Source organism: Podarcis melisellensis (assembly GCF_964234715.1).
Source record: "Podarcis melisellensis genome assembly, chromosome: 10".
NCBI classification, from domain to species: Eukaryota; Metazoa; Chordata; class Lepidosauria; order Squamata; family Lacertidae; genus Podarcis; species Podarcis melisellensis.
Genome location: NC_138542.1, coordinates 62901863 through 62917494, shown reverse-complemented (window position 1 = coordinate 62917494; position 15632 = coordinate 62901863). Strand labels below are relative to the sequence as shown.

Below are 15632 nucleotides of genomic sequence, written 5' to 3'. Positions count from 1 at the left end.
AACCAAGCACACACTACAATATACGTATTCTATTGGCTACAACAGAATGCCATGAAGCCTAATTGCAGCAGAGAGAGTGACAGAAAAGAACATCCTATCAGAACCAGGCAAAGTCCCTGAGAGTGCATGTGAGCCTATGGGTGCCATGTTGGAGACCCCTCCCATAGGTAGACAAACAATCTGACCAGGTCTAATGCACCACCTCCTGGCGGTGGAGCAATAAAACTGCTAGCACATTTGCAAAGCTAAGCAGAGTCTGGTATGGTTTCAGACTGGAAGGGGGACTGCATGTTGAGATTCCTGCATTGCAGTGGTCAGCAAATGTTTTCAGCAGGGGGCTGGTCCACTGTCCCTCAGACCTTGTGGGGAGCTGGACTATTTTTGGGGGGGGGGGATGAACGAATTCCTATGCCCCCAAAATAACCCAGAGATGCATTTTAAATAAAAGGGCACATTCTACTCATGTAAAAACAGGCTGATTCCTGGACCGTCCATGGGTTGGATTTAGAAGGCGATTGGGCCGGATCCGGCCCCAGGCCTTAGTTTGCCTATCCATGGACTAGAGGACCCTGGGGGTCTATGATTCATATATCTGCAGTAGCAAAAGGGGAGCCCCTGGGTCAATGGCCACAGCCCAGCTATTTCCTCCCCCCACAAGTCAAGCAGCCCACAGGCAACCCAGAGATCCATCACTGTGCAAACAAATGCTAATTGCATGGATGGCACATTTAATTAAAATACTGCAAAATAAAAGGCAGTAGAACTCCCGTCACAATGCTTTTGCAATGTTGCCTTCAAAGCTGGAGATTTTCAAAGCAGCATTCGTGCTGCCATTTGCAATACAACATCCTTTTAAAAATTACTACAAACAGCAAGCTGTCGCAGAGCCATTTAAATATATATATATTTTTAAAAATAGAATTAATAGTGTTACTTCAGCCAGGAAGCGACGAAGAAGATTACTTGAAAAGCAATAATGGTACCCACTGGGGAGTTTGTGTTCTTTTCCTTTCCTTAAAGAAATAAATAATCCGCTGCTATTTCATCAAGCAGAGAAAGTGATGTCGCTGAATGGCTGAGTCACTCAACTCTATTTTTAACACCAGCTGAAAAGGCTTGCAACTCCTCGTGACCTTTCTGAAAAAGGATCTGAAGAAGCCCAGGACTACATCCAGGTTACTGCAAAGCTAGACCCAGATGAATATCCTCCCCCCCAATTCCATTTGACATAGAATGGGTGCAAAAAGAAATATTCCGGGGGGGGGGATCCCAAACTGTGCAGTAAACTGATGGTGTTTGCTGTGAGATACTGATTCAAGAGATCTGTTTCCCCCTCATGTCAGCCCAGGGCTTGACGCTTGGGTGGAAAATGTCACTTTGGATCGAAGGCCTACCTCACAGGGTTGGCGTGAGGATGAAATGAGGAGGGAGGAGACTGGGTATGCCACCTTGAATAAACACAGCAAAGGTGCTTTGAAGTTGAGAGAAAAGGTGAGGAGGATAGACGTTTATGTCTTGGGGAAAGTAGATAGAGAAAAAAGCTTGTCTCCCTTTCTCATAATATCAGAATTTGAGGACATTCAAAGAAGCTGAATGTTGGAAGATTCAGGAAGATAAAAGAAAATCCTTCCTCATGCAGAGCAGTTAAACTACAGAACTCCTTCCCACAGGAAGCAATGATGGCCAAAAACCTAAAGGTAAAGGTAAAGGGACCCATGACTGTTAGGTCCAGTCATGACCAACTCTGGGGTTGTGGCGCTCATCTCACTTTATTGGCTGAGGGAGCTGGCATACAGCTTCCAGGTCATGGGGCCAGCATGACTAAGCCGCTTCTGGCAAACCAGAGCAGCGCACGGAAACGCCGTTTACCTTCCCGCCGGAGTGGTACCTATTTATTTATTTACTTGTACTTTGACGTGCTTTCGAACTGCTAGGTTGGCAGGAGCAGGGACCGAGCAATGGGATCTCACCCTGTTGCAGGGATTCAAACCGCCGACCTTCTGATCAGCAAGCCCTAGGCTCTGTGGTCAACAACCTAGATGGCTTTAAAAGCGGCCAACAACCTAGATGGCTTTAAAAGAGGATTAGAGAAATTCACAGAGGAGAGAGAACTATGGATGGCTATTAGATGCTGGAAACCTACTGGAGCAGCAGTAAAACTGAGAGCGCTTTTGCAAAGCTAAGCAGGGGCCAGTGTGGTTTCAAATCGGATGGGGGACCGTGTGTTGGGATTGCAGGGAGTTGGGCCAGATGACTCCTGGGGTCCCTGCAATTCTACATTTCTATGAAAAACCACATCACAATTTCTTCCATCTCTCCCTACCTCAGCCCATTGAATTAATAACGTCAAGAATGGATTACAGAATTATACAAGCCCTAAATCTTTACAAGCAGTCTCAGCAGTTATTCAGCATAGCAATTAAGTTAAGCAGACGAGTCCAGCCAAGAAAGTGTTGCCTTAGAGGAAATTAATATTGTTGTGAGGGTTTTTTTTTTTTAGGGGCGGGCGGGTGGTGTTTAGGCTGTAAGGTGCCTGAGCCCCTTTAAATCCACTGGACCCAGCAAGGGTTAAAATCCAATGGGGGATTCTATTGTCGAATTGGACAGGCAAGGGTCTAAGCATGGCCATTGGTCTGATAAAGAAAGCTGCTCTGTGCTGGAGGGGAAATGGCTGGGCCCACTCTCTCACCGGGCTGGCACTAAAGAAGACAAAAGCCAGAGAGATGGGAGGGTGAGCTAGGCTAGAGGCTGGCAGAAGGCAGAGAGGGAGAGCCATGCTTGATTTCTGCTAGAATCCAAGGCTGTGGCTATGGGAGAAGCCCAACCTTCTGGGATGTTAATGCTGTCAGTCCCTCCAGTGTAGGCCAACTGGATAAAACAATTTAACCAGTTAAAAAATACCATACTCTTAAAATGCCTGGGCAAATACAGTAAATCCAATACTGAAAAGGATGTGGGGTCAGCACCAAGCCAAAATGGCAGATAGACGTTCTGTTTTGGCGACTGCAACCTTGGTTTAAGGAGCCATTTGCCACTAACTTATAATATCTGAGTTTCTAACACTGGACCTCGCACAGCAGCTTTATGGCAGAGGTTAAAAAGCCACAAACCAGTGGCTCAGAATTCCTGTGGACCTGGAAATTAGATAATCACAAATCCCAGGCCACCGCCTGCTATAAAGCAGTATCCAGAGCGGCCAGCCTGCCCTGAGTCCTTGCCGGTTTTTGGAGGACCCAGGAGCTTAGGTCAGGGATGTTGCCTTGCATGCACAGAGGGACAGATGCAAAGCAGTTGCTGTTTTTACTTGGAATTCCAGCACTGTGTGGGGAAGACGGTGTCTCCTGCTGAATATCTCCTGCTGAAATATACCTCTTAACACTTGGGTCATGGGGCCTGTTTTCCGAAAACCTGTGTATTGGTTGTCCTCCTTTGGCATCAGCATCGCTTGCTTTGGAATTGCTGGGGCAAGTCGGTGGCGGCAGCGGCAGAGAGAACGAAGTGGCCAAATGAGACATTTCCACTCTTCTGAACCGGAGAACAGAGCCTTTAAGTGTCTCTTTTGTTGACCTGCTTGTCAGACCCGGCATTAATCCATTTGCTTAACAACTGCATTGTTTGCTAGTGTGACAACAGGGGCAAAAACAGCAACTATATTAAAGCTGCTCGCTGCATCCTGTTGGCCTATAAATCTCACTTCCTATATGCAGATAATTCTCTCTTTGTACCACTGAGTGACAAACAAGACACGCTCCTCCTCTCTTAACAATTCAGAACAAGAAACAAAAAAGGCAATAAGGACCAGGAGTCTTTTGTTGACACTAAGAGTGAACTCAGGTACAAGCTGCCTCTGAACATGCACAAGTGTTTGTGCAAAAGGATGCACACTTGTTGACTTGTGAAGCTCAGGCACACAGACAGCACACTTGTTGAATGTTTGTTGTTGTTTAGTTGTGTCCGACTCTTCATGACCCCATGGACCAGAGCACGCCAGGCAGCCCTGTCTTCCACTGCCTCCCACAGCTTGGTCAGACTCATGTTTGTCGCTTCAAGAACACTGTCCAACCATCTCATCCTCTGTCGTCCCCTTCTCCTTGTGCCCTCCATCTTTCCCAACATCAGGGTCTTTTCCAGGGAGTCTTCTCTTCTCATGAGGTAGCCAAAGTATTGGAGCCTCAGCTTCAGGATCTGTCCTTCCAGTGAGCACTCAGGGCTGATTTCTTTCAGAATGGAGAGGTTTGATCTTCTTGCAGTCCATGGGACTCTCAAGAGTCTCCTCCAGCACCAGAATTCAAAAGCATCAATTCTTTGGCGATCAGCCTTCTTTATGGTCCAGCTCTCACTTCCATACATCACTACTGGGAGCTGAATGTTACATGGAAACAACAGCCCATAGGAACATAAGGACACTGTCTTATTCTGAGGTTGGTGAGAGGAAGGGAGAAGAGAGGAAACAAGATTAATGCAGAGAGAAGATGGCTGTGGATGGCTACTAGCCATGGCATCCATGGCTGGAGACAGAAATGCTTCTCAGTACCAACTGCTGGAAGTCACAAGAGGTGAGAGTGCTCTTGAAATCAGATCTTGCTTGTGAGCTTCCAACAGCCATCTGGATGGCAGCTGTGTGAACAGGATGCTAGACTGGACGAGCAACTGGCCTGACCCAGTGGATTTTTCTTACGTTCTTATGACTCCACCAGAACTGGTAGGGACAAACTACTTCTGCAGCGTACTTCTGCCTCCGAGCATGTTGACATGACCGAGCATGTTGGCATGTTGATTCATCGGTTGCCCTGTTTGGGCAACCACTATGTCGTCACTTAATCGGCTGAGTTTGCTATTAGAAGGAAAGATACGATCATCAATAACAACAAATGCAATGTTCGGAGCAGCTATCAGGGCAGATCTCCACCCTCCCCCCATAAAGATTTGGGTTTATATTTAAAGATAATAAAACAGTCGAAGTTGCAGGCACAGTCCTACCACCATTAAAATTCCAGGGCAGCAAAACGTCTTGTACCCAGGAGTATTGTTTGCAATACACCTGTCAGAGGCAGGTGAGGGATGGATTTATGATCATTCCAGGCTTGGTGGTTCATGCAACCAGCCAAGCACACTAATCCATGGAGCGTGAAGTCAAACAAGAATGGCTGTGCAGAGATGCCGAGAGCCCGTCTTCGCGGACCAGACTGCTGTGTTTATTCTGCTAGAATGATCCTTCCAAAAAGAGTTAAATTTTTATTGCTGTGAGAGAGGAGGCCATAAACAGAATGGACTGGCTGCTTTTATGTCTGCAATAACCCAACAGGAAGTTTGACTGGGTAGCTACTCCCTGCTCTGCCCTGGCACTAAAAGGACCCCCTGTTACAAAGGCATCTCTGCTCACAGAGAGCAAGTGTGTTTTGAAATAGGATAGGGCTAACTTCAGTCTCTCAAATAAACAAACCTAGAATCGTGGTGCACCAATGTGTTTTAACAAGGCAATAAATCCTATGCATGTTTCCTTGGGAGCTGTGTTCAGTGGGGCTTAGCTACAGGTGAAAGCAGTGTTTGAAATTCGCTAGGCACATTTTGCACCTGGCTTTTGGCTACTTGCGACCAAGTGAAGATGACCAGGTGCCAGGATGCTGCCTGACGTCTCCACCATCTGGAGGTGCATGCCTGGCGATCCTTGGATCTTGACTGCTTTCACACGCCAGCAACTCATCCTGCAGAATTCTAACTGTAATGTTTTATCTGCACAATCAAAATGAATTTCAGGAACCAAAACGTCACACTGAAAAATACGGCTTTCGAGCTGTCTGGCCCCCAAATGGCAACTAACCCTGGTTTAAGGAGCCATTTGGTGCCTAGCTTATATGCCTGAGTTTCTAACACTGGTTCAGTGGGGCTTAGTTGCAGGTGAAATTTCCTGAGCAACCATGTTTGGCCCATCTCCCTTTCGTAGTTAAGGGACAATTTGTTCTGTAATGCTCAGGGCCTTGGTGGATCAGACTGAGTTCAGCAAACAAGAACAGGAGCAACCAGGGGAAACTCCTTCAGCAATTTCCCCATCCTTCCACTGCCTCGCTAAGCATGACTCAGTGCTCAAGTCTGGGTGAGTTTTCTACAAGCCGCATCTATGGGGTTCACTGGGAAAAATTATTCCTATGCGCCTGACTCACATGGCGAAATGTATCCTGGGCACCAATGGAGAAGTGTACTAAATCAGGGGTGGGCAAACTGAGGCCTGTGATCCCATTTCATTTGACCTTTGACCCCATGTGGGTGACAAGGAGGAAGAGAGTAAAGGGGGGATCACACCCGTTTCTAGCTCTGCCCCTACCCAGTTTCAGCTCCAGACCCACCTGCCATGCAGCCCTTGACAGATCATTCCAAGGCAATGTGGCCCTGGCAGAAAAAGGTCACCCTGAATCATCAGGTGCTTACTGGGGTTTCCCCCTTCAACTATTACACACCACAGCAGAAAAAGACTCAGCCCTGGCAGACCAGGCAACCATCTTATACCCACAGCACTATTTGATCTTGCATTTAAATTCTGTGTACGAACGGTAAACATCAAAGGAAGGCAGCTCTGAGATTCTGGAACGTAGGGCATCAAATGCAGAAAGACAAGGATGTGCTAAGATTTTTAAAATCAGATAAGGCAAGCTAGAGAAAACCTTTGACTATCCCCAAACACTGTTTTCGCTGGATTGATGTGGGAAAGGAGAAGGAGACGCACTTATCTTTCAGATAAGCAAAGCCAGAGCGTTTTCATTTTCAGCCGCATATGGCAATATTTGCCAAAGTCCTTCTAATGGAGGAAAGTCAATTTAACCTCTAATAAAAATAATGGCTTATTTAAGAGGATGAGCGCCCTGCATTTTACTCCATCGCCTGGTTTCTTAATGGATACTTTTGCGAGACAAAGCAATTAATTCCAAGGAAACTGGGACTCGCTGGTCCTTGTATAACTGAGACAGGATTCTTGGATTTGCAAGGGCAGACTCAGCTGGGGTAGTCATGTAAATAAGACAACTGCTATCATTTCTGAGTAAGCAGTCATAATAAGAGAGAGAAACTGACTGCAATTTGACAGGCATGGTTTTAGCTTGTCATTTTTCATAATTGTGTGATTGTTTAATCTTGTCAGGAGGGTTCCAAATTTATTTTGTCAGCACCTTTGAATTTCTGGATGAGAGCAACAATGCGTGGCATTCATACAGCAGTTTTCCGAGGGCTCGGGGCCCTTTGATATACGCTGGATGCTTTCAGACGAAACACTAAACCATGGTTTAGTGCTATGTCAACAATTCTAGCCTCCAGCCAGATTTTCATGCACCTCCTCCTCTTAAGTGCCCAGCAGGACTTCAGAAGCTGTTGCTTTTCGCTGATGGACAAACAACAGCTAACCCAAAATGACCTTCCCCTTCTTGATGCTCTCCCAACGTTCTGGACTACAACTCTCATGAGTTGTAGTTGCCAACCAAAGCATCTGTGCCTCATGTATGCAGAGGCAGCCATGGTTTTGAGACTCATGTATGCAAAGGTGGACTTTAAGGTTCAAGCACACACACAAAATCAAGTACAGTACATTCCCACAATCCTAAAATCTCCCCCACCTCTCCAAAAACCTAGCGTCTATCCTGCTGAAAATCCATTTGTGTACCTTGCGTTTCATGCAACCCTGCATTCATAAGGAGAAACACGTGAAGCACAGCAATTGAGCTTATGGACACAGATCAGGGCTGGAGGATCCTGTGGGTCTCTAAACAGAATACTAGAATCATAGAAGGGCTGGAGCCCAACCCTCTGCAGTGCAGGAATCTTTTGCCCACTGTGGGGTTCGAACCCACAACCCTGAGATTAAGAGTCCCATGCTCTACCAGATGAGCTATCCCAAATGTTGTTGGATTCAGGCTCCCATCAGCCCCTATCAGCATGATTAACGGTAAAGGATAATGGGAACTGGAGTCCAACAACATAGCCTCTCCGTCCCTGATATAGATAGCTGGTGGGTGGCGCTGTGGGTTAAACCACAGAGCCTAGGGTTTCCCGATCAGAAGGTCAGTGGTTCGAATCCCTGTGACGGGGTGAGCTCCTGTTGCTCAGTCCGTGCTCCTGCCACCCTAGCAGTTCGAAAGCAAGTCAAAGTGCAAGTAGATAAAAAGGTACCACTCCGGCGGGAAAGTAAATGGCATTTCCGTGCGCTGCTCTGGTTCGCCAGAAGCAGCTTAGTCATGCTGGCCACAAGACTGGAAGCTGTACACCGGCTCCCTCAGCCAATAAAGTGAAATGAGCGCCGCAACCCCAGAGTCGGTCATGACTGGACCTAATGGTCAGGGGTCCCTTTACCTTTAGCATTTGGTGCCAGGGAATTAAGGTCTAGAACCCAGCATGCAGCAATATATTAAAAGCAAACTTGGCATGATGTTCTCCCCAAAACTTACAGGGGGAGGGCATTCTACATGGGTGCTTCAAAGAGCAACAGCAAAAATGGGAGTACAGCAAAAAAAATGGCAATTTCTCTCCCAAACAGTTTCACATAGTTTTTCTTATCCTGTTATCTTGTTGGCAGGACATTCCATCACAGGTAACCCAAAGTGACTTCTGCGTCGCTTAAAACTATTTCTTGGTACTGTTGGCACTGCACCCTGCTGTGACTGTACCGAAGTTGGTATTGCCACTACAAACACTAACTAATGATTCTCGCTTTTGATGACTTGCATAGATTAAAACCTGAGCTTGTTAGGACCGGCTATACCTGGGCATACCTACATCCATTGGGTTGCTGACAAAAATGATTGCACCTTGTGAACTTCTATTGTTTTCATTCAGCACAGAATCACAGATTATGTGCAGCCACACGATTCTTCCAGGATAATTTTCAAAAACTAAAAATGCATCTGCAATTTTAAGTGGAAGGACAGCGGACCGTGTACAAGGAAGCTGTTGCTCCCATGGAATAACTTCCCCTCTCTCCAAATATGTTCTATGGGTTCTTTTTGGGGGAGTTGGGGGGTGAGGAAAGCACACAGGGTGCAGACAAGGAGAGGAAGCTGAATTGCACAGGCGGAAGTCCTTTTGCTCGCACAACGACCCTGTGAGGGAAATCAATCCAACCGAGAAGAGACGGCTGGGGGAAAACAGTTTCTTCCATCCTTCCCCTCTTGTGCTGTTTTACTGCAGAATACCTGTATGCTTTTCCCCCACCCCATCCTTAATCAGTTTACTAAACAATATTTCTGTCATAGCGCCTTTAATTATTTTTTTAAAAATCCTAGGCAGCGTGTACGATATTAACAAAAAACAAGAGAATAATAACTGGTCTGTAGAAAGGACTTTATGGTCTGAAAACAGAGACCCTGTGTGTACTTTTGTAACCCAAGAAAATACTTAATAAAAACGTTTTTAAAAGAGAGGAAAAAACAGCATGCAGCACAACTCCTGAGATCCATGCAAAATGCAGGAGGTGGGTGGGAATAATTGCTAAAAAATGACACCAACGAAAAGCTGCTTTTTGTCTCCACTGGGGGAAAAGATACTGGGACTAGAATCTTTTCCTCGGGTAAATGCAATAGGAGGTGGTACTGCTCAGTAGAGAAAAATCAATGGAAGAGGAAAGAGTTTCTCTGTGGGAATCTTCCAAAGTGTAAGGGCATCAGGAGAGTCCTGCTGGAGCATATCAGAAAAGCTCATGTAGTCCAGCATCCTGTTCAGCTGAGGCAGAACACCACCTCAACCTCCATGAAATATAGTAAAAAACAAAGAATCACATAACATGCACTTCTGCCCTCATGGGTGGATATGGAACCTCTGCCTTATGAGCAGATGCTGGTTAATGTTAACTTTTAAGCTCACTTTGCAAATTGATTTATTCACAAAAATGCCACCCGCTTCACAATCTCATTTCACACAACTGACAAAGTTGAGCTTTAGTCTACGCACTGTTATTTCCTCTGCAAACTGACTGGTTTGTGCTTATGATAATACTTTTATTTCTCCTGCTGGTTTGCATTGCTTTCAACGTGCGTTATTTTACTTCCTTTAGAAATGTTTCCTTTTGAAATGTCTCTAAGATAATTTTGCTGTGCTAAATGTGCATTCTGTAGTTGTGACCTCTGTCGCATTTTATTTTGATAATATTTTGGTTTCCAGTTAACTCTGTTGCTTTGAATGTAGACTTCATATTTGACTTTCAGTTGTTTTGTTCTGCATTGTTTTATTTGATGTCTTAATGTAGGTGGGAAACAGGCTTTGAGATTCATTTCCCTAAAAATATATAAAGTGGTATAGAAATGAAATAAATAAAATAAAATACATTTATGCCAAGGGGTTTCCTATTCCTTTGACTGGTAGAGATTAATAGAGCTACGGTATTCTTTGGGAACAATTTCTTCCATTTCCCATTTGCAAATATTGGAAGACTTTGACTTTCAGATAACAAGTCCTCATAAACGGCAAATCAGGGAATAAGCCTGATCTGGTCTGGACCGCTTCAGATTCAATCACATCATGACCAAATGCTCTTTGAAGCAAACAACTATTTCCAGTGCTTGTTTTTGGTAAAAATAAAAAAAGGTGCCAGCAATTCATATCTTGATAAAAAGTGCTATGGGTGCCAGCACAAAATGGATGCCAAGGGCAGCAAAAAAGAGATGTGATGGTACTCCCCGCAAAAAAAAACAACCTTGCCTTTCCCCCTGTATTTCCATGCTTCTAGAAAGCTAGCTGTTATGCAGCCACCTCTCTGATACACAAAGTTTTCTATGTGTATGAATATTATTGGGCTCCCTCCCCCCCCCCATTCCAATAAATGGCACATTCCATCATGCAAGCACCTACGACAATCTGTAATGGTACAAGTCCAGTCCTTTGGTTAGATAGCATATCACCTTGACACATCAGCTGAGCCTGACGAAGACTGCAGGCCAACTGAGCAGTGCCCAAATAATATATACCAGAAATAGGCAACGCAGTGCTCTCCAGATGTTGCCAGGCTCCAAACTCCCATCAGCCCAAGCCAGCCTGGTCAATGCATAAGAGAAACCAGGGTCCTATAATATTTGGACAGCACCAAGCTAGCTACCCCTGAATATATACTGTACTCATAAAAGTAAAGGTAAAGGGACCCCTGACCATTAGGTCCAGTCGTGGCCGACTCTGGGGTTGCAGTGCTCATCTCGCTTTATCAGCCGAGGGAGCCAGCGTACAGCTTCCAGGTCATGTGGCCGGCATGACTAAGCCGCTTCAGGCAAACCAGAGCAGCGCACGGAAACGCCGTTTACCTTCCCACCGGAGTGGTACCTACTTATCTACTTGCACTTTGAGGTGCTTTTGAACTGCTAGGTTGGCAGGAGCAGGGACCGAGCAACGGGAGCTCACCCCGTCGCAGGGATTCGAACCGTCGACCTTCTGATCGGCAAGTGCTAGGCTCTGTGGTTTAATCCACATAACTCCCAAATCTGCGGGGAGCCAAGAAGCACTGTACAACCACCAAGGGGTGGCGGCACTGTGTTAGCAGGCCTAGGGAGCCTCTAAGCTCTGCAGAAATGGCAAAAAATAAAGAAAGACCCAAACAACTGAAGGGAGATTCGTAGCTCAGAGCCAGAACATTTGCTTTGCATGCAGAAGGTCCAGGTTCAATCCCCAGCACAGCCAAATAGACCCAAGGAGAGACACACCTGTCTGAAACCCCAGAGGGCTGCTGCCAGTCAGTGCAAGCCACTATTCTACTGATCAACACAGCCTGATCCAAGGTGTGCTGCAACAGGAGCACTACTGCCATGCAAATATATGAGGGAAGAGTAAGAAATGGGTCCCCGAACACACGTTTGGGTTAAAAGGTTGATGATACCTGGCGCAGACAATACCAAGCCAGGTGGGCCCATGGCCTGACTCTGTATAGGACAGGTTGCTAAGTCCTATGAACGAGGACTGGGGATGCTAACCAACTGTAGAAGGTGTGCTGGGGGGAGGGAAATGGAATGGAGTAGTCTGGAAGAGGGCATGGCCGGCTGGAGCCCTGAACAGGAGTACTCCACACAGCAACATTCTGCTGCAGGTCCAATTGGTCACTTCTGCATTCCGTACTTTGCATATGCGACGCTGCATGGTGGCCAGCCTTGCCCTAGCCTTTGGCAGCAGCCTGGCAGGCTGAAATTCAACAGGAAAAGCTTTTTTCCCTGGATCTGAGAAGTTTGGGAGGAAAAGCTTCAGCAACTTATTAATGCCTCTCGGCCAGCTGTTAACGGCAGAGGAGCACAGCCCTTAAGAAAAAGAAGGTGGCAACCTTTATTTTCTAGCTTGTGTGGCTGTCGTCAGACGGCAGAAAGGATCCCAAAGGGAGTCTGGCCCAGGAGCTAGCTTTCTGGCTGCAAGGCCCATCTTGCCAGGGGCACGAAACGCAGCTCAAAGTTGCAGTGACACTTTTGTGAATACAGACCCTTTCTCTGGTCTCTTACTTACAGGCTCACCCCCCCCCAATACTTCCTGGGGTTCAGCTGTTCACCAGGGTATAAAGTTACTGCCTCCTCCCTCCCCACCCCAAATACCCACAAACCATCCTGGAAGTTTAAAAGGTGCACATTAGCGGTTTAGATGAGCATTTCTTCCCCTTCCCTTCAACAGAGCAGAGGAAATGTGTGAAAGGAAACAGGATCTGGAACACATCTGTTACAGAAGCTCGGTTGCAGGAGAAGATTGAGTTGGGGGAGGCGGGAGGAAAGCGAAATACGTAACTCGGAGGGTCTCACGTCTGCGGAGTGGACAGCTCACATCTTCCTATTTACACGGAGGGTGCCCGTCAACAACCAGTGACTCTCCCGTTCCCCGGTGACCTGATTCGGAGCATGCAAATTGACTGCAGAGCTAAGATCTATAAATAAACTCCGGGGCCCCCACAAATCGCAGCATCCGACACAAATGCATATCTATCGCGCACACAAACAAACTAAATCACACATATATACAATATAGCTCTTTCCAGAACAAGCCACAAAAATAAACCCTGGAACCCTCCAGTCCGAATTAGTCATTGCAATTGCCTGTTGTTTTTCTGCTGCTGTATTTGGAGGGGAAGCCACTGAACGTGCAAGATGCCTGGGGGGAAAAAAATGAATAAATGCAATTCGGGGTTTTAACCCTTAAACTCCCGCCACTTTTTTTTTAAGGAACCTTCAAAATCTTAACGAACTAATGCAAAAAAAAAAGGCATTCCTATAAATAAATTGCGGGTGGCTTCCCCGTTTCCTCAGAGCCTATACATTTTTCAGCACTGGCCCATATGGATACGACTGGGGAGCAAAGAAGCGCAATTGGAACCGGATCATCGGCCCAGAAGCTGCAATCGTTCTCTGCCTCCGGAGCCCGAAACGCGTGAGCTGGCTCCCGTGTCTGTGTTTGCAAACGTGGACGGGGCTGCTAGACGCGCATCTCCCACCCTCCCGCGATGCAAAAGCAGCTGCTGCTGCGCACGATCGCTTCCTCCAGATCTTACCTTCATTGCGCTGGAGAAATGCAGCCCAATCCCCAAAATTTAAAGGTGGGCAGAGGAAGAGGTGGACGGCTTGCAGAGACGTGTGTGCGCTGGGGGGTGCTTCTTTCCTTCTGGCGTCTCCAAAAGATGCCGCTCCCGAAGCAGAGATCTGCAAAAAAAAAAAATAGCCAGCAAAGCGAGTGCCGGCGGGACACGTTGCAGCTCCGACTTGCAAGCGAGTTTCACCAGCAGCGGGCGGCGACGGCGGCTTTTTTCTACCCGCGCCGATTGCATCACAGGCAGGAAACGGCGCTCCCCGCAGCCGCCGCCAGGGGGCAGAGGAAGGGGAGGAGGAGCAGCAGATCCCCGCGGCGGCGCCGTCATCCCGGTTCTGCATCCGTGCATCTATATCCCCATCCTTGGAGGAAGGCGCAAGTCCAGCGCTTGCAAGGGACCAGGACGTGCGTCCTCGCGACCGCTTGCGCTTGCTTCTCCTCCCGGCCCTATCTATGCATGCACTGCCCTAGGCAGCCGGTTTGGGGGGGGGCATGCTTTTGATTAAGCATCTGAAGGCAGCCCTGTTTAGGGAAGCTTTTAATATTTGATGAATTATTTAATATTATTTAAATTAATATCTAATATCTTGCTGGAAGCCGCCCAGAGTGGCTGGAGAAACACCCTCCCTGGTGTTTAGGGGGTATAAAAATTCAGCAACGAAACCGCTAGCACATTTGTAAAGCTAAGTAGGGTCTGGCATGATTTCAAATGGGATGGGGGAACCATGTGTTGAGATTCCTACATTACAGGGTGGGGTAATGTACTTTCTACCTCTACAAAGTCTCCTTCCTGGTCAAGTCACTACCAGTTCAGAACCATGGGCATGTATATGGAATTTAGCTTTCCACCCCCCCACCCCACCCCCCAAAAACATGCATCCAATTACACTTCTTACATTGAATTCCATTTGCCAGTTTACCACCCATTCACTGAGTTTGGAAAGATCCTTTTGAAGATCGGTTCTGTTTTACCCTACCTACCTGCGGACTGTCTTGCCAGAGTGGTGCATGCTCTAGTTATCTCCCGCTTGGACTACTGCAATGCGCTCTATGTGGGGCTACTTTTGAAGGTGACCCGGAAACTGCAATTAATCCAGAATGTGGCAGCTAGACTGGTGACTGGGAGTGGCCGCCGGGACCACATAACACCGGTCCTAAGAGATCTGCATTGGCTCCCAGTACGTTTCCAAGCACAATTCAGTGTTGGTGCTGAGCTTTAAAGCCCTAAACGGCCTCGGTCCTGTATACCTGAAGGAGCGTCTCCACCCCCATCGTTCTGCCCGGACACTGAGGTCCAGCGCCGAGGGCCTTCTGGCGGTTCCCTCATTGCGAGAAGTGAGGTTACAGGGAACCAGACAGAGGGCCTTTTCAGTAGTGGCGCCCACTCTGTGGAACACCCTCCCTTCAGATGTGAAGGAAATAAGCAGCTATCTTCTTTTTAAAAGACATCTGAAGGCAGCCCTGTTTAGGGAAGTTTTTAATATTTAATGCTGTATTTTTTTTAACACTTGATTGGAAGCCACCCAGAGTGGCTGGGGAAACTCAGCCAGATGGGCGGGGTATAAATAATAAATTATTATTGTTATTATTATTATTTAAATAATCCTGAACATTCAGCAAACTCAGCTACCTCATGGCTCCCCTTCTAACCCATAGTAATTTATGAATACGTTTAAAAGCCCAGGTCCCTATTCCAATCTTTTGGGGGAACCCCACTTTCTACAACCCTCCATTGGGATAACTATGAATTTATTCCTACTCTCTGCTTTGTGTTTCTTAAGCAGTTGCCCATCCACAAAAGCACCTCTTTCATTCTGTGACAGCTAAGCTTACTCAGGAGTCTTGGGCATTGTACTTTGTCAAAAGCTTTCTGAACACTGGCATCATAATACCTCCTTCCTTATTTCACAGTGGTGCTATTTGGGTTCTGTTGCTGTTGGTCCTCACCCCCCGAGTTTGCTTTTAGAGGCAGACATTCATGTATGCATGTATTACACTTTTTATTGCATTAGTGTAACTTTTATTTTCCCAGACATTTTCCTTTTGTTTTCAGCTGGAAATTGTTTCGATGTTTTACGCTGCTGCACCTCCAGTTGCTTTTAGCCTTTTTTTTTTTAATT

General features: G+C 46.7%; 1 protein-coding gene across 2 annotated transcripts in view; it reads right to left on the bottom strand.

Moving 5' to 3' along the window:
* The window catches only part of BCAT1 (branched chain amino acid transaminase 1), a 61615-nt gene extending 47860 nt beyond the window's left edge, over positions 1-13755 (bottom strand). For both annotated transcript variants that reach the window (XM_081927288.1, XM_081927289.1), the window contains exon 1: positions 13478-13755. In XM_081927288.1, coding sequence (XP_081783414.1) covers positions 13478-13483 — 6 coding nt within the window. In that variant the 5' untranslated portion in view covers positions 13484-13755. The remainder of the gene's footprint in view (positions 1-13477) is intronic.
* Between the last annotated feature and the right edge of the window lie 1877 nt (positions 13756-15632).